The 18,243-nt window shown below is 43.5% G+C and overlaps 1 protein-coding gene across 2 annotated transcripts; it reads left to right on the top strand.

Annotated features, from left to right (window-relative positions):
- The first annotated feature begins 637 nt into the window (after positions 1 to 637).
- On the top strand, positions 638 to 12,713 carry stx2b (syntaxin 2b). Of its 2 annotated transcripts, XM_027022074.2 has the most exons (11): positions 638 to 964; positions 1,628 to 1,705; positions 1,912 to 2,011; positions 5,002 to 5,076; positions 5,736 to 5,809; positions 7,288 to 7,396; positions 9,714 to 9,787; positions 10,328 to 10,465; positions 10,659 to 10,769; positions 11,111 to 11,265; positions 11,388 to 11,476. In XM_027022074.2, exons 1-10 carry the CDS (start codon positions 935 to 937, stop codon positions 11,246 to 11,248), a joined length of 927 nt encoding a protein of 308 aa, XP_026877875.2. In that variant the 5' UTR covers positions 638 to 934; the 3' UTR covers positions 11,249 to 11,265; positions 11,388 to 11,476. The 2 variants fall into 2 exon arrangements, with proteins under 2 accessions (XP_026877875.2, XP_026877876.2); XM_027022075.2 differs by lacking the exon at positions 11,111 to 11,265 and having other exon boundaries at positions 11,388 to 12,713.
- Positions 12,714 to 18,243: the final 5,530 nt, after the last annotated feature.

The raw sequence follows: 18,243 nt of genomic DNA, 5'->3' as shown, positions 1-18,243 counted from the left end.
CCATCAGCTCCAAAACAAGAAATCACCCAAACAAGATCAGGCCTAAACAAGTGCTTCAGGGAATGCAGCCCCAGTCTTTCACCACGGTACAACTGTCTCTGCAGCTGCTATAAGGGATTTATTTAATCAAAAAGAAAATGCAGTGTACTTGGCTCCAACAGTTGCAATACTTCTTAGTACAGAGTATGTTACAAGTAAATGAGTGTTTCATATGAGCCAAGAGAAATATTCCAATTTTACAGTGTTAGTTCTGTGTTTACATTCTTCCATTAACATAATATAGCAATGAAAGGGTTATTAAACCAAAGTAGCAGCAGTGATCACAGTGGAAACTGTATTAATGTCTTGAAAATCGCCGGGCTTCGCCAACATGATCAAGCCTACAAATGCATATCCACCGTAAAAAAAAATAAATAAATTAAAAATATATATCTTTGAGTCATTCAATTTTCTAGTTTTAATTTATTTTTCGACTATTAACCTATATTTGTTGAATTATTTAACATTTCACATATAAATCATTTATTGTTTATTTAGCAAGACATCGTGTTTTAATCTCCCAGATTAGGTCGGGTCGTGTAGCCCACAGTATAAAGGGAAGCGTGTGCAGGAAACATCTTGTCGGGATGTTGAGAGAGAGCTGCTACCCGGACAACTTCCAAAGCCAGGCTGCTGGTTTACACGACGTAAACAAACAGAAGCTGTGTAATGTAAAGTAGTGTAGTCCAGAGCTGTTTTTGAAGTTACTAGTGCCTTTTAAACGTTGTTCAACCTCTTGTTTTGCTTCCTACCGTTATTTGTCTATATTCTCTTCCCGCCGATGTTTTTGGCAGAGTCGGAATGGACTTTCATTTGTACAGAAGGACATTGGGACGTTTTAGCAGTAGAAGATAACTTCGTTTTTTGACTATAACTTTTCCAAACGGGAAGTGTAATGAAGGACCGTTTAGCTGACTTGAATGCGGTAAGTATCGTAATTTCTCAGCGGTTAAATGGAGTAGGCTGAGGCTCTGAACCGGTTGAAACGTTAGCCAGGTGAGCTAGGTGGACTGGGTGTGTTCCCGTAACGCAGCTTGTACTCAGGTTAGCGTAACGCGGACTCTCTAATGTCCGCACAGTAATAATAAAGTAACCCCCGTCATGATCTATGCTAAAGTATTCTCTTATAAGATGTTTAGATCACAGAGTTTGTACGACGTTGAGTCGTGCACTGTCGCTCAAGGAAGATGCGATTAGAAGTCCGTGTCCCTCAGTGGTGCTCGTAACTGACAGCCTAATAACGTTATTTCAGTGAGATCAGTAACGAAAGGCATCTTCACCCTCGTTTAGACTGTATGGAGACCTTTTACTCTCTGCACTGTGACCGTTCACTCTGTACTACCCGAACTGGTACCTGTTGTCCCTGGAGGTCCGTGTAGACGACCCCAAGATCTAAGACAATAAACATAAGTGCCATGTTTATAACTTCAGCTCCATGGATTAGGCCTATTGCTTGTAGCCAGCTTCAAAAAAGTGGTCTGTGAAGGTCCTGTTGGTTATTTCTGTAGTTAAAATAGGACCCGGCTGTTTCATGTTTAATGAAGTAATTGGCTAATGACTGAGTGAGCAGCTGTTTTCCGTGCTACAGGGAAGGAAGGATGAGGAAGATGGCATCGTTGCCGTTTCGGTGGAGAGAGGGGGATTCTTGGAGGACTTTTTCAGGAAGGTATGTGGCTAGCTTCTACCAACCCATCTCTGTTGTTTGTTTTTGTTAGCACTGCCATGTTCATATGTCACAAGCACTTGATTTGTGTTGCTCCCATTCTGTCACTTATAAGTTCTAAAATGGCAGAAGTTAAGATGGAGTGTTGTGACTAGGTGGGCAAGGTGTATGAGAGAGTTTTCACGCCCGTGTGCGATGCCATGTTTCAGGTGGAGGAGGTCAGGGGTGTCATTGATAAGATCGCCTCCCAGGTGAACGAGGTGAAGAAGAAGCACAGCGTGATTCTCTCAGCGCCCAACCCTGATGAGAGTGGGTAGTGTCAGTCTCCAAACACACTGTATGCCACACACAGCAGCAACAGGGTGACCACAATTATTATTCATTACAGTCAATTTATACACTCACCACCCACCTTACTAGATACACTTGTTTGTTAGAAACAACTTGCTGGTGTACAGTTAGAGAAAGTAATTTAAACATTACCATGTGAAGTGTGTTAGCTCTGCCCCTTTTGACCACTACTGTTTTTGACTGGATGTTTTTGGAAGATGGACAGCTGTAAGTGCTCCTGCAACAGTGCTGTGCCTGATGTACCCATGTCTATGCAGCAGTGGTCCTGTGGTCAGAAACTGACCAATGAGGAACAGGACAGAGGGTGGCTAATGCACCATGCATGGCAGCTGAAGGCATATGGTCTGTAACTGCTCACTTGTAAAACGGAGCTCTAACCTCAGGGTAACTGAGGTGCACAAGAGGTCAGGTGCAACGTAGTCATTCTTGAGTGGCTGGGAGGTATATGTGACTAACTCTAAACCTTAAAGATGCTTAGAGATGCATACTTCCTGGAGACGTGACAGGTAGTGGTTCCCGTTTGATTTAGTCTCACGTTGGACACACCTACTCCAATGCTGCTGAACCTCCTTGTGTAAGTTAAGAGAATATTCGTCTGGCTGTAACCAAGGTTCACTGTATTGGATGTAGTAATCTAAGACCCCAGCATCAAGTCATTTGTTTTAATTGGGCAAAACGCACACATTCTGGTGGTGCCCTATGCTAAATAAAATCCTGCTTTGCCTTTCATATAGCTGAGAAGCACTACAACAGGAAACTACACCTAATTTGCAAAGCACACCCAGACAGACACACACACTCGCACGCACAAACAACTACCATTGGGTCCTCCAGGAAATGTTTATAGGAAACCTAGCCTTTTCCCCACCAAACACATTCAAGTCACAAACAGTGTGACGCATTGGAATTGAACAAAAGCACATGCTTTGAGGTCGTGTCTTTATTCTGTGAGGCATGGCTGTTTCTCCCAGCAGAGCTTTAATTTGCCCGGCTTGTGTGGACCTGGGCCTGTGATGTCACCCACTGCCGAAGACAGCTGATCACATGCACTGTTACTCAGCCTTTATAATCTTCCACTTCCAGGAGAAAAACCACTCTGATTAGCACACAGCTGAGTGTTGCAAAACGTATCCAATTAACAGGAACCAGCCATGCCAAGCTAACAGTGCCTTCGCAGATATTTTTTTCTTACTGAACTGAAAAGCAACTGTTTTTAAAAAAAAAAAAAAAAAAAAAAAAAGTGTGTGTGTGTGTGTGTGTGTGTGTGTGGCATTGTGTACTGCCAAGGAGGATGATCACAATCCTGACATAATCACAATAGAAAATCTGTCATGTTTGACCACAATGGATTACAATTACAATGTGCTAAATGGAGCCCTGCTCAAAGGGAACAAACTGCTTCTGTTAGTTCATGTCTAAATGGTGGCAATGCAGCAGAACAGTCATTTGTCTGAAATACTGGCCAGCATGTCAGTGGTTGGGTCTGGTAAGGTGGTCTTTTTCCTAACGTTGGTGCATTTTTCAAACTGAACCCTCCTTGTATTAAGTATTGGACATGGACCCATATCTGTTTTTGCCAGATAAGTGTGGGTGTGCGCGTGTGTGTGTGTGTGTGTGCATGCACACACGCTGGTGGGCAGGCAGGCATGTGTTGTGTTGTGTTGTATAGTAGTATTAGTTGCCCCTTAGAATGGGCGTGTGTGGGATGTGTTAAAATAAGGTGGGGGGGGGTGCATTTGTATGTACTAACTGAAAAGAGCTATATTTGGCTACAGCTTGAAATGTGTTGACCAGGTCAGGGCTGCCTGTGCCTTACTGCCCTACTGGGTTCCTATTGTGCAGGTTAATGCATGCTGCTTCTGATTACCTAAAGCCTATCTGAAAGACCAAGATGCAGGGCTTCAGGCTTACACACACACACACACACACACACACACACACACACACACACACTCTTGCAGCCCAGCATTTACTCACTGTTCCATTTGCATATTAATAGCTCTAGCCTGTCTGGTAAAACACTCCCCAGTGCAGTATTTTGTGTGCCAGTGCAAGATTTTACATGGTTTTGTTTGTTTAAAAGTGATAATCTCAGTTGGGCACTTTGCAGGGTTCAGTGGCTTTCAGATGCCTCCCAACCACAGTTCCGGTTAAACCGATACGTCATGCCCTTTAACATAACAAAATTAAACTTTCCTTCTTGTATTTCAGTATCTAGCATTGTTGTGTACTGACTGTACTGTGATGCTCAGACTCTGTAGACCTGGTGTACATGGACCTTTTAAAAAAACTGACAGGAATCTGCGCAAATATTAGCTTACTTCCCATACTTCTGATAATGGTGCCTAACAGGTGGCCGCCACGGACAGCGAGAGTCGTCTGTTTTATCGTTCACTTAATGGGATAAAACCTGAGACCTGACTCCTTTGAACAGGTCAGATGTCACTAATGTCTCGCTTATGTGCGCTCTGAGTGAAACCGCCTTGAGTTTCACACACATGTTTTCATCCTGTGAATCTGTTCATGTTTACATTTAGCCATTTGGCAAGTGAATGCATTTGCATGTAGTTATTTGGTAAATATGCTAATCCAGGATGACGTACAAAACGTGAACAGCTGAAGGCTTGGTGACCTTAAAGACATCTCTATAAGATTGAATGCAAGTATAATATATATAATAAAAATAATCATTCAAATCATTCCTGGTGAATCCTGGAATCTTCAATGACAGGGATACACCCTTCCTTCTTATGCTTGCTATGGGTATTTGATGGAAGGATTGGGAAAATGTATTTAAAAGTAAATGTTTTAAATGTATTTAAAATTCCACAAAACACAAGGACTGGGATGGGTTTAACAGTGTGACACACTCACCGGTGACGGTGGTATGTTTATATCAGAAAGGATGAGGGATTCTCCAGTGATGATATTCACTGATCATCTTACAGGGACAAAAGACGAACTCGAACAGCTGACTGTTGAGATCAAGAAGAATGCCAATATCGTGCGGACCAAACTCAAATGTAAGTGTGTGTGTGTGTGTGTGTGTGTGTGTGTGTGTGATACTAAGACCTAATTACAACCACCCATGCCGTCTCTCTGCTCAGTGAATGCCACTGAATCCATCAGTGTGAGTTGTAAGCATCTACCAAATATATAAATCATCATATTGAAGCTAATGACGTCTGAGGTGGGGGGTTTTTTAATTTTTTTTTTTACGTTTAGCACATTATTGATAAACTGGGGTAAATGATGATCATTTATTAATGCATGGACAGCTATTGGCTGGACTTGAATCCTTCACCTCCTGAGCCATAGCCAAGTCAACAGATCACTGATATGAGAGATTAGTGTGAGGTCGTGGGTATCTCGCCCCACCCTGGATCTCCATTGCCGAGCTGAGCCTCTCTGCTGAGACCAGAACTGAGAGTTCTGGAGATTGAGGGAGCATTTGCTTGGGCTCTCGCTAAGAGAGAAGGACAGCAAAGTTACTCTCTACCCAAACTAGTACGCTTCTTAGCAGGTTGCTTTGAGGATCTGCTTGGTTGGGTAGACATGGTCGAGTGATTGGCACAGGCAGGCTTGCACTCTGATCACGACTCTATTTTAGCTATGGTTAACAGTGAGAGAGTGCCTTATCTGTAATGTTTCCAGAAGGTTCACCCTCCTCCTCTCTCTTCAGCCATTCAGGAGAACCTGCCTCCAGACGACCCTGCCAATCGGACTTCAGTAGGCGTGCGCATCCAGCGAACCCAGGTGGAGTCTGTCTGTTTCCCCTTCTTCTCAGTGCTGTTTTGGTTGAGCATGCCTCTTCAGTTTGAGGTGCGCTGCAGGGTTTCACTTGCTTTTAGTTTGAATTGAGCTGCTTTTTTTTTTTTTGCAGCAGGAATATTCGCAAACGTCTGTTGGGTTTTATTATCTGACTCGGAGTGGGCAGGGTGGGACTCAAGGTGAGCTGGTTGGGGGTTGGGATGGGCTCCGGTTTGGTGGGACGCGGCTTACTGGAGGTGGGGTGTGGTTCTGGATATGCCTGGTGGGCTTTGTGCTGGGTGGGGCAGGGTGGACTGGGTAGGGCTCAGTGTGGGCGGTCTGTGGCTTAGACTGGGTGGAGTGTTGCTCTGCAGATTTGCATGTCTGCCGGTTGGCTTTTGGTCTCTGTAGCTCCTCCCTTGGGGTGATCTTAGTACTGTCCCTGAGGTGTAGTTCCTCTCTGACTGCACTGAACTTCCTCCTGGAGCTCCAGTTCCAGTAACAAGTTCTTTAGCTGGTCCAACTGATAAGCCGCTGGGAAGAGTCATTGGATGGTGGGTTGGACAGTAGAGGTTGGAGTTCCATTATCTCAGCCTCCTGCAGAGAAAGGCTTTCTCTAAGCTGGGATACTGTGCTTCCCAGTTGTCTGTGCAGCGCTGGGTTGGGAGATGACTTCCTGTTCCTCCCCTGGCCCGGGCTACATGGCTGCTAGTCTCCCCCTCCTCAGTTACTTTCTCAGACTCTGCTAATGCAAGCAGAGGCTGGCCTTGTGACCTTGAAACATGGCCAATGACCTTGAAACATGGCCATTGTGATAAGTTATCCCCATCTTCATTTTCAATCATCTGTCTGCCATCACATCTTTTTGTGGTTTGTAGTGGGCCAGGTGTCGGTGTATTTTGTATATAGCAGCACACTCGTGGTGGTTTTGTTTCCTGCTGTTAGGGTCTCTGAGGTTTTCTTGTTTTCTTTGTGTGTGGTTTTTAACTCTGCTGGGCAGCTTATACTGTAAAGGCTTTTCCCACAGCTGTGTCAGCCGCGGCTCACTCTGTTACTAGCTACATTAGCACAGGAGATTTATTTATTCTCTCCCCCCCCAAGTTATCAAAGTACTAAAATTTCTTCAGATTTTAATGAGTTGAGGTTCTTGCCTAGATGATACCTGAAAGAGGACTTGAATGAATATTATCCTTTTATGTTTTGGGTTATTAGCTGTATGGTGCTCCGGTCTCACTCCTGTTAGCTGTGGTTTATTTAGCCTAATTTTTGCTTGATTTCTTGTTGTTGAGGATTTTTCTTCAAAATTAGTTGTTCTCTAGTTTCTTTCTTGAAGGTTAAGTAGTTTATCCTTTTTCACTAATTTACTTGGTTTGCGTGGGTTTATTTTGGTTTCTCACTTTTTTAAAGCATTTGTACTTGCAAGAATCCTAAGCGCTCCAGTTAAACATGACATTGTCTCTGTCTGTCTGTCTGTCTGTCTCTAGTACACAGTGTTGTCTCGGAGGTTTGTGGAGGTGATGACGCAGTACAATGAGACCCAGGTGTCATTTAGGGAGAGGAGCAAAGCCAGGATCCAGAGACAGCTGGAGATCAGTGAGAACCACTGATACACACACACACACACACACACACACACACACACACGCTCTCTCTTTCATATCTCCCATCAAGAATCTTCCAGTACATGTACATACTTGAAATGCTCAAGTATTTAGTAAAATATTTGTAGTGCACTGGAGGCGTACACACATGTACGCAAGTATGCGCATTTTCTCTCTACCTCTCTAAAGAACACCGAAAACGGAACTTGCCTGTCCTCAACAGTCTTTTAACAAAAAACCTTTATCACTTACTCGGCACACTTTAGTTTCCTTTGTATCTGTTATGGCAGTTGAACAAGTCCTTTACACATGACCTTGCCTTGGGCTTTGGCTATATGTGTAGTCAGAACATCAGCCACATCTCCAGGGCCACAGCTGTGTCGTTTGTTGTTTAGATCATCAGGTGGAAGCTTCTAGAAAGCTCCCACTGCCACTGGGTAGTGGACCCCCCCCCCCCCCCCCCCCACCACAATCACCACCGTGTGCTTCTGTCATTAAGCTTCATGAGCTATACCAAGCACTTGTCTCAGAAAAGGCCACACTTTAAAGGGTTAAATGGTTCGCTAACTGTGATGTGAAGCCATGTCGAGACATGCATTAATGTGTTCGAAAGTTTGAAATGGCCTTGGGCCGACTTTAAATTAAAGAAAGTAAATAGTAATGCCATGTAATACCATCGAAGCACGCTTACCGATGGGGTGTGTGTGTGTTCATTCCCAAGGGCATTGCTTAATGAGCTTTGTATTCGTTGCTTGACACATGAGACAGCCTTCTCCGTCACTAGAGACTCTGTTATAGGCGTTGCCTGGGTAACACACGAATGGAGAACCAGTCTATTAGTAGACTGGGTCAGAGAATGGATTTGTCAGTGCAAAGTTATGTGATTGTGGTGTGGCCTCATAACAAGAGCGTTAAGACAACACTTAGAAGTTAGCAGAACACGCTATGTATAATCAAGTCAACTAGGGTTAATGGTGTTAAAAAGCACTTTACTCACTACTGGCTCACATTACTGGAAGGCCTGCATCAGGGAGGGAGAGCGAAAAAAAAACACTCTCCAAGATGATGAGGGGGAAAACCGTGAATTATAGAGAAGCAGGAAGTTTGAGGAGATGAATGAAGCTGTGAATAAGGTGTCTGTTTTCACAGTGACTCCATGCAAGCCTGTTTAGCTGATCTGCTCATAATGATAATTCTGATTTATTACCCCAGAATGGTACATGCATATGCTTTGTATGTCAGAGTCCTCTGTCTGTAAACAGACAATGGGAGCTCTCTGTACTTCTCCCTGTGATCCCTTCTTCCTTCTGTCTTGCCCCCAGAGATTGTAGATGTAGTCCTGACCCCACTGAGAGCAGCTCAGTTCCCCTGCTCTAGTGGGGGTTGATTATTTGGATTGTGTTCTTTTAGGTGTTATTCTCTCTCTCTCTCTCTCTCTCTCTCTCTCTCTCTCTCTGTGTGTGTGTGTGTGTGTGTGTGTGTGTGTGTGTGTGTGTGTGTGTGTGTGTGTGTGTGTGTGTGTGTGTGTGTGTGTGTGTGTGTGTGTGTGTGTGTGTGTGTGTGTGTGTGTGTGTGTGTGTGTGTTATGTATTGTTCTCTTAACTGTCTTTCCCAGTTGGGAGAGGGTCAACACAGGGTCTGCAGTATAGGAGCACCACTCATTCACTCTCTCAGCTCAGTTCAGTAAGCTTATTGGCATGACCATATATAATTATTACAGTATAACAGTATTGCCAAAGCAGGATTACAACATTACACAACATTATGACCTTTGCATTTATGGGCATTAAGAGTTCTGTTATGATAAAGAACTTGAAGAGAACTGTCATTGGTCTGACATAATAAGAACTGGAAGAAGTGAAGGGGAAAATAAATAAATAATAAGGATGGGGAAATGATAAATAGCTGGATAACCTTTATTAACTGGATAATATGGTGTGTATGTTTGGGTGGGTCACTGTCCCTCATGTTATGGCAGGGAGATGTGTAGCACCCAGCTAAAGCACTTCTCTCTCTGTGTCTCTCATCCAGTACTTTCTCTAATAATATCTCATTCTAAATGAGATTCCTGTTGTTTATGTATACACATGTATAATTTCTGGGATCGCAGCCAGTACTAGTGTAAACAATAACACTTTTTCACCCAAACATGCATACAATATGCTAATTTGACATACACTGCTAATCTAACTGTTAAAAGCATTTTAATGGCTGGAATGACACTTTTAATCCCTGACGAAATTATAAGGTCTGTGAATATGAAAACATTAGATTGTGCTAAAGAGTAGCGTTTGCATGTGTTTTTGTAGCTGGAAAACTGACCACCAATGAGGAACTGGAAGACATGCTGGAGAGTGGGAACCCGTCCATTTTCACGTCTGATGTGAGTCTGATCTGGCTAGAGTCACAGAATTCGGGAAGGTTTACTACAAATCTGGAAATCTGGTGTCATTTGCCATGGCACTGGTCCGAAGCCACCCGAGAGCTGGTCTTGGCGTGAACCTAAATTTGGGCCCTCATCCTGTCCTTATAATCAACTCGGATACATGCTGGGCTTCTCTGCTCACCCTCTACTCTCTTTAGCCATTAGCTTGTTCACTCAAATGAGGTAACCCCCCCACCCCCCTTTGTGTGAGGGCAGCGCCCTCTGGTGGAGGATTTTCATCTCTCCCGTGACGCGGTCACTGCTCCTTGGACTTTCGAGTGCACTGTGACCACATTAATTAATGTGTTCTGTCGTGGGTCATGCATGTTTGTTCCTCCCAACCCGTTTTGGCCCGTCCCACATCCCAACACACCTGCTACAGGCGTGCAGGGAGCTGGGCCGTAGCAGAACGGCAGACCGTCCTGGCGCTGTAAAGGGCTGGACCGGAGAAACGGCGCTGACGCCAGCTTGCTTGCTGGGTCTCCTCTCTGTGCTCAGATCATCTCCGACTCCCAGATCACGCGGCAGGCGCTGAACGAGATCGAGTCGCGGCACAAAGACATCATGCGTCTGGAGTCCAGCATCAGAGAGCTCCACGATATGTTCAGGGACATGGCCCTGCTGGTGGAGACTCAGGTACTGCTGTCCACTCTGCAGAACCCCAGCAAGACCCCTCAGTCTTCTACATACACCTCGCTATTAAAATGATCTGTATCATTTATTTGAGACCTGATGAGAAATGATTGGTATCTGTCGGCTTGTCTTTCCAATGGTTCCATGACTGTTAGGCCTTGCCCTCACCCCCTTTCCCACTCCTGTGTCTCTGCAGGGCGAGATGATCGACAACATAGAGAAGAATGTCAGAAACGCCGTGGATTATGTAGGCAAAGCCAACGAGCAGTGCAAGAAGGCAGTGAGGTACCAGAAGAGAGCCCGGCGGGTATGAACACACACTCACACAGTGAAGAAAATCTGCAGGGTATGAGAACTTTTAAACCCACCCATATATTCACACACACTCTCACATACCCCCATTAGAGCGCTGATTTCCTGCTTGTTGCCTTTCTACAACAGCCAGAGGAAATGATAACATGCAAAACACCACAGTCCAACAGCACCTGCTCTGAACAGGCCCGGACACCCCGCTGAACGCACGCTTTCCATTTGTTCACTTAACCCACATGCTGCTTTTATCTCTTTCTTCAGCATGTTGCACCAGTGAGCGTCTACCGTGGCACAGTAACTGGGAACGTTTTCTCTCTGTTTTTGTATTCCGGACAGAAATATATAATCCTGGCCATGATTGCGCTGGCGATAGGTGGCGTGCTTGCACTAATCGTGGGCCTGTCTGTGGGCCTGTCGTTTAAGTCAACCACACCGATTGCCTCCCCCTCTCCTTCTGCAGCCAATCCTGCTTGAGCATGCTGTCGTACCCGGTAACGCCCAACACGAACAGCAGAGATTACACACGTTTGAGTAGCTGCACGACCACGTCTCTTGATCAAGAGGAATATTTTCTTTTAACTTTTTTTTTTTTTCCCTTTCTCTCCTCCCCCAGAAAATGCTGTATCTTGCTATTTGTGTCGGCGTGTGCAGCCTTCTCCTCCTCCTCGTCGTCGTTGGAACCTTTGCTAGTTGATCACCAAGAGTTCACAGCCAGTTGCACAGTCTTCCGCTCTGGCTTTAAGGTCTTTGGGTTACACCAGCTGCTCCATTTTTAAGGTAGATACCATGGGCAGAAGGTCTTGTGCGAATTTAAAAAAAAAAATAAAAAATGGTATAGACATTGATTTGTCCAGCAACAGTTTGTTCGTGCCTCACCAGCTGAAAACTGTGTTGCTTGTTATTGTGGAGTGATGCTGAGATTTGTGACCGAGTTGCTCCCAGGTTGTCCTCCTGACCAGGGATTCTCCTCCCAGCTGGTCACGACTGACGCTACAGTGATGATTTGCTTTTGTGGAGCCACACCGTACGGCCTAAGCTTCCCGTGTGATTCCCAGGTGATCCTCGTCTCTTTTTTTTCCCTTGTAGCAGTCCGAGCGCACTTCCTTCACCTTTTTGTTTATTCGTAAGCCACCGTCACCATGGTGACGGGTCTGCTTTGCGTAATGCAAAAGCCACTGTGTCTGCGGTGACGAGTCTGCTTTGCGTGACTTGTTGGTTTCTTTCAAAACTTTAAGACCATGGATTTGCACAGTTGACTAGCGTTTTTAATGCTATGATGTGTAACGTTGGTTGCTGCCAGTGTCTTGAGATGTCTGTGTTAGTCACGTCTTCACAATCCCACTAAGTTCACTCAAATACTGTGCTACTGATGTAAAGTTCACCCCAGCTCCAATCAGTGTCTTTTTTTTTAATATGTAGAGATATCTCTGTTCAGATAAATGCATGCTCGGAGGGCTTTTTGGGTATGTTGGCTATGGTTTGGGATGCATCTTTTGGTATAAATGTCACAGATGAAAAACCAGAAACCTGAGGGCCAAATAAAAGTATAAAAAATTAATTTATAAGCTGCATCGATACTAACTTTACAATACCACTGAACTACTGATCAGCTATGGAGGAATGCACGTATAATGGCGTTACGTTAATTTCATGTTCTGTGATATGGGGAGGGGGGGTTGTTAACTAGTTAATTAAACTACTAATTTTGACAGTGAAATGGGTTTAGAATATTCTATGACTCGAAGCACAAAATTGGCCCCTTGAAAAATCGGGCTGCGTTAAACTCATTAGTCAGTTAAAAGGTAAACCCAGGGTTTTGTACTGATGATCTGGGACTGCATGAGCTGAAGGTGCACCTTTCAGGTGAAGCCACACCTTAGGAAGGAAATGGGACTAAACTGGGAAGAAATGCTCGGAATAGGGCTGTGTGAAGTAAAAAAAAAAAAAAAAAAAAAAAGCTGGATATTTGGAGACACAGATGAGACGTCAATTCCACCAAGATATTTTGAAGACTGTTGGCTCTACACATGTCAGACCTTTGAACATGGTCGAATCTAATTTTTTAATGTATTCTACTACTGATGTTAATGTTACTATACATAAAGCTGATAAAATAAAATAAATACATTTGTATGTATTTGTACATGTCTTCAATTCTTGTATTATGTTGGTGTCTGAATTGTACATTTTATAAACTGATCCACTTAAACAGCATCTTTTTGTAGTAGTTCTCAGTTTACAGTGGGGAAAATCCAAGGCTTTAGTTGAGTTGTAATGAACACTCAATAAATAGACAAATGGTCACCTGTACCAGTTTGCTAAGGGACAGAACTTGAGAGGTGAGTGGAAAAAGTTTGTGTGAGAGTGGAGTACAGTGTATTTTATAACTGATTCCAGATTAGTAAAAGAAAGAAAATGTTTAAATAACATTTGTCCTTTGGTGAACATTTTGTTGATGTTTATTTTTGCTTTTAATGTTACATCATGCAGCAAACATGTTGCCAGAACCAATGCATCTGATCCCAGTGATTTGTACCAGGTCAGGCCATCACGCTATTTATTGTATGTTACCTGATTATGAGTGTGACGACGTGGATTCGGGTGCATGCATTCATACTCACTCTCTTACTTACTTCTCTGACCAAATCAAAGTTCTCTGCACATCTTCCACTGAAATGTCAAAAATGGTCAAAACTCTAGGAAAAACAAATGCTGAATATTCAGCCTTTTTTTTACACTTTTGTCTCGTGTGACAGATGAAACACGATCACGTAAGACAAATGTACAAATATCGTATAATTCAATCAGTGGGTGGAGCAGCTCCTGTGTGCAAATAAAGCAAAAAATGTATATATAAAAATGAAGCCTAATGCGAACAGTGTTGTCATGACAACATCTGACATCGTGTCAGCCCAGTGGTCTTAGCTGGGATGAGTGGCACACAACCCCCTCAGTCCAGAAGAAAGAAGAACTGACACAACGTGGGGAAATTTCAACCCTTAATATTAATTTCAGTGGTAGGGGGCCATGACACAGGTAACTACAGTTGGCGTTACCATCAGGCTTCATGCCACCCAACTATAATTCACGAATGGGTCCTAAAATTTATCACCAGCCAGCCTAAACATCCAACGCGTTTTTGACTTAATTAAGACATTAAAATAGCATCAAGCAAATTAATCTCTTTTTTTTTATGTATTAATACATAAAATATGTATCAGCTCTTGAAGCTGATGTGTTAGAAGCAGGAAAGGTTGGCTAGTGTAAGGATCTGAATGAGTTTAAAAACGGATTGCTTGATGACTGGCTCAGAGCATCTCCAAAACAGCAGGTCTGGTTGGATGTTCCTGGTATGCAGTAGTTAATACCTACAAAAGTTGGTCCTAGGAAGGTCAACTGTGGACCGTTGCCAGGGCCGTGGGCACCCAAGGCTCTGGGATGTGTATGGGGGTCAGGCCGTCTGGTCTTACCCCACAGCACAGAGAGCTGCTGTAGCCCAAATCACTGAAAATGTTAATGCAGGCTTTGATCAAGAGGTGTCATTTACATGCATGTTGTTTTGAAAGATGGCATTCATGTGACTGTTACTTTGACATGGTCCGCCTACCTAAGACCAAGCGCACCCCTTCATGACGGTGCTCCCTAATGGCAGTGGTCTCTTTCAACAGGCTAAGAGGTCCTTCAGCTGCGCTCTGAAGTGGTTCTGAAGTTCTGGGAGCTGAAACCAGTTTAAGAAAACATAATCAGAATTTTATCACAGATCTTAAATTGATGAAAGATTTTTTTTAGGCACTATGTTGAAAGTATGTTAATTTTTTTTAAAAAAAATCAGGACATCAAGTGGAGTTCATTTTGAACTGTAGAAAACCCTTAGCCCCACCTAGTGGTCATTTATTTGCATGACTGCACTGCATTACTAAAAAGATGTACCACACAGACTCATGGCCTTACTGACTCTCAGTGCTTGCATTAGTCCGAGGTGTACTGATCCTTCTCACACTGATGCAGCCATGAGCACATGCTTTGTACCCATAATCGTACTTGTATATATTTTTATAAACTCAACTGCATCACTGACATCTTTTCATAATCTTATCTGCATCACTGATGTCATTTCATAGTCATTTATCCAGAGAGGGCTGTGGGTTTGATTAACGGCAGTCAGTATAGTAATTAAATTAAAGTTGCATGTTCTTCGGTCAGTGGTGTTGGCGTGCATTGCACTCTGTCAAGGTAACTGCCCAAAGATAATTTACTATGACCTACATGTATAATATACACTTACGCGTTTGTCAGCTCAGTTAGACCTTAATACCAACATGAGGGAAATTCTCTCTGGCCTGGTGTTAATCTGCCTTTTTGGTGGCCTTTTTCTGTATAGTAGCAGTATAATCCGGCATCAGTTTTTATGTAACAGCATCAGAATGATATTAATAATTCCACAGGAAGCCTGTGACATCACCAGTGGGCAGAGAGTAGCAGCAGCAATGTATTGTGGGTAAACATGATGGCCTCTGGACCTGCAGTGTCTCATTGGACTTCCTCAGGGCTGTCAGGGTGTAGATTATCCATAGATTTTGGACAATGCTATGTAGTACCATTACCCTCAGATGTTTGGATTATAGTATACTGTAGATTATTTGTAGATTATAGGATTATATTAGTAGATTAAGATGAGTGTAGCTGTATTGTGTATGGCTTGTTCTGTTGTAAGGATTAAGAATACAGAGTAGGCAATTTTGTTAGTGTGTTTTACATTGGGTGTGTTTAACATAGGATATCACTTGGGTGTGAATGTGTTTTGTACAATGAAGGTTGTGCTGTGTAGCTATGCTTTCTCTCATGCAGATATACAGTTGCCAAGTTTTGTGTGTGTCTGTCAGTGAGTGTTTGCGAACAATGTAATTGTAATTGTGTATGCGTTTGTAAAAGTGTGTTTGTTTTGTGTGTGTGCGCGTGTGTAGGTATCTGCAAGGTACTACAAATATTTATGCCAAATAATTGTAAAGCATTTTAAGTATATACATAAAAATACAATCTTTATGCTTACAGAGGGAGAGAGAAAAGGGCAGAGAAGAGCAAATGTGTGTGTGTGGGTGTGTGTGTGTGTGTGTGTGTGTGTGTGTGTGTGTGTGTGTGTGTGAGTGTGTGTGTGTGTGGTGTGTGTGTGTGTGTGTGTGGTGTGTGTGTGTGTGTGTGTGGTGTGTGTGTGTGTGTGTGGTGTGTGTGTGAGTGTGTGTGTGTGTGTGTGTGTGTGTGTGTGTGTGTGTGTATATATATATGTGTGTGTGTGGTGTGTGTGTGTGTGTGTGTGTGTGTGGTGTGTGTGTGTGTGTGTGTGAGAGAGAGAGAGTATTAAAGTATTTTCTCTCCCTTCTAAACAGCCATGTAACATGATGCTTCAGTAGATTTCCATTAGTGGACATAAAATAAATGGCTAGAACTCAATTATTTGCTTCTGCTTGGGTTTAGCATTATTTAACAGTAATATGGTAATACCACAAGTCTCTCTCTCTCTCTCTCTGTGTGTGTGTGTGTGTGTGTGTGTGTGTGTGTGTGTGTGTGAGTGATCGGGTGTGAGAGACTGTGAAAAGGACCAATGGGCCAGTCAGAACCAATGAGAAGGTACAGATCACTACACTCATTCAGCCAGTCAGAACCAATGAGAAGGTATGGATCACTACACTCATTCAGCCAATCAGAACCAATGAGAAGGTATGGATCACTACACTCATTCAGCCAATCAGAACCAATGAGAAGGTATGGATCACTACACTCATTCAGCCAATCAGAACCAGTGAGAAGGTACAGATCACTACACTCATTCAGCCAATCAGAACCAGTGAGAAGGTACGGATCACTACACTCATTCAGCCAATCAGAACCAATGAGAAGGTACGGATCACTACATTCATTCAGCCAATCAGAACCATTGAGAAGATACGGATCACTACAATCATTCAGCCAATCAGAACCAATGAGAAGGAACGGATCACCACACTCATTCAGCCAATCAGAATCAATGAGAAGGTACGGATCACCACACTCATTCAGCCAATCAGAACCAGTGAGAAGGTACGGATCACTACACTCATTCAGCCAATCAGAACCAATGAGAAGGTACGGATCACTACACTCATTCAGCCAATCAGAAACAGTGAGAAGGTATGGATCACTACACTCATTCAGCCAATCAGAAACAGTGAGAAGGTACGGATCACTACTCTCATTCCGCTCAACGAGTGTATGACAGTATCTGTGCAACAGTGGCATGGGACACCTTTCCAAATGTAGAAAAATGTCACAGACTTGTTTTAGCGAATCATGGTACATGAAGCAGGAATCTATGCATATTTGGGAACTGGCTAATAATACTTTGGTTGTACCATTCTGTGTGTATATAGGGTTTCAGTGATATGGAGGGCTGAAATTACTGATGCATTTTGCCTACAAGGGGACCTCAGCTCATAACGACTGAAATGTGAGAATTTCCTGGATATAAAAAACCTTTGTTCATGTTCAGATATCGGCGCCTCTTCACTACCTTTTTTCATGGCTTCGCATTACAGCAGAAATAATAAGCCACTGTGCCTTGAACAGGTGGAAAGTCATGTTCTGGAACTGTTATTAAATTCCTGTAATCTAACCATGTGTTCGCAGCTCCACGGCTCAACAGTAGGTGTTAATTCACTATTTTGGGTGTAAACCTCCACATTGCAGGGACCTTTCTCCTTCACTCTGAGTGTATCCTCACCCGTCGGTCACGTGTAATAAAGCCCACTGGAAAGAGCATTTGAAGAATAACATTATAATGAGGGTTTGACATTAACATTTAGCTACCAGCCACTGTTGCTAACATTGAAAAGTTCATATGTCTTTGATTCTGATTGATACAGAACAAGGAGGGTATTGATAATAGTAACACTGATAATATGCAGCTCAATAGTAGACTATAGATTTTATAATATTGATCACAATGTTAGCTAACATTAGCTATTTAGATAACACTATTGACATTATTGGCCCACTCTGCCTGTTACTGATGCTCCCCGTCACACCTGTGCCCCGCCCACTCTGCCTGTTTCTGATGCTCCCCGTCACACCTGTGCCCCGCCCACTCTGCCTGTTACTGATGCTCCCCGTCACACCTGTGCCCCGCCCACTCTGCCTGTTACTGATGCTCCCCATCACACCTGTGCCCCACCCACTCTGCCTGTTACTGATGCTCCCCGTCACACCTGTGCCCCGCCCACTCTGATGCATTTTTGTATTGTTCTTGGTTGTGTTTGTCAGAGTGTGATAGGGCAGAGAGAACTCGGAGTGACTGCTCAGTGCACCACTCCACCTGCAGGAGATGGAGCACCTACCAGTGGGTCCACACTCTCATTCCTCTTAAAACTACACACTTTCCATGTAGGTACTGAATAATATGCCCCTGATCATTAAAATAACATCTCTCAGGTTTGAGG

Source organism: Electrophorus electricus, chromosome 18, assembly GCF_013358815.1.
Source record: "Electrophorus electricus isolate fEleEle1 chromosome 18, fEleEle1.pri, whole genome shotgun sequence".
In the NCBI taxonomy this organism is placed as follows: domain Eukaryota; kingdom Metazoa; phylum Chordata; class Actinopteri; order Gymnotiformes; family Gymnotidae; genus Electrophorus; species Electrophorus electricus.
The sequence above is the reverse complement of the archived record's forward strand: the minus strand, read 5'-3'. Positions and strand labels throughout refer to the sequence as shown.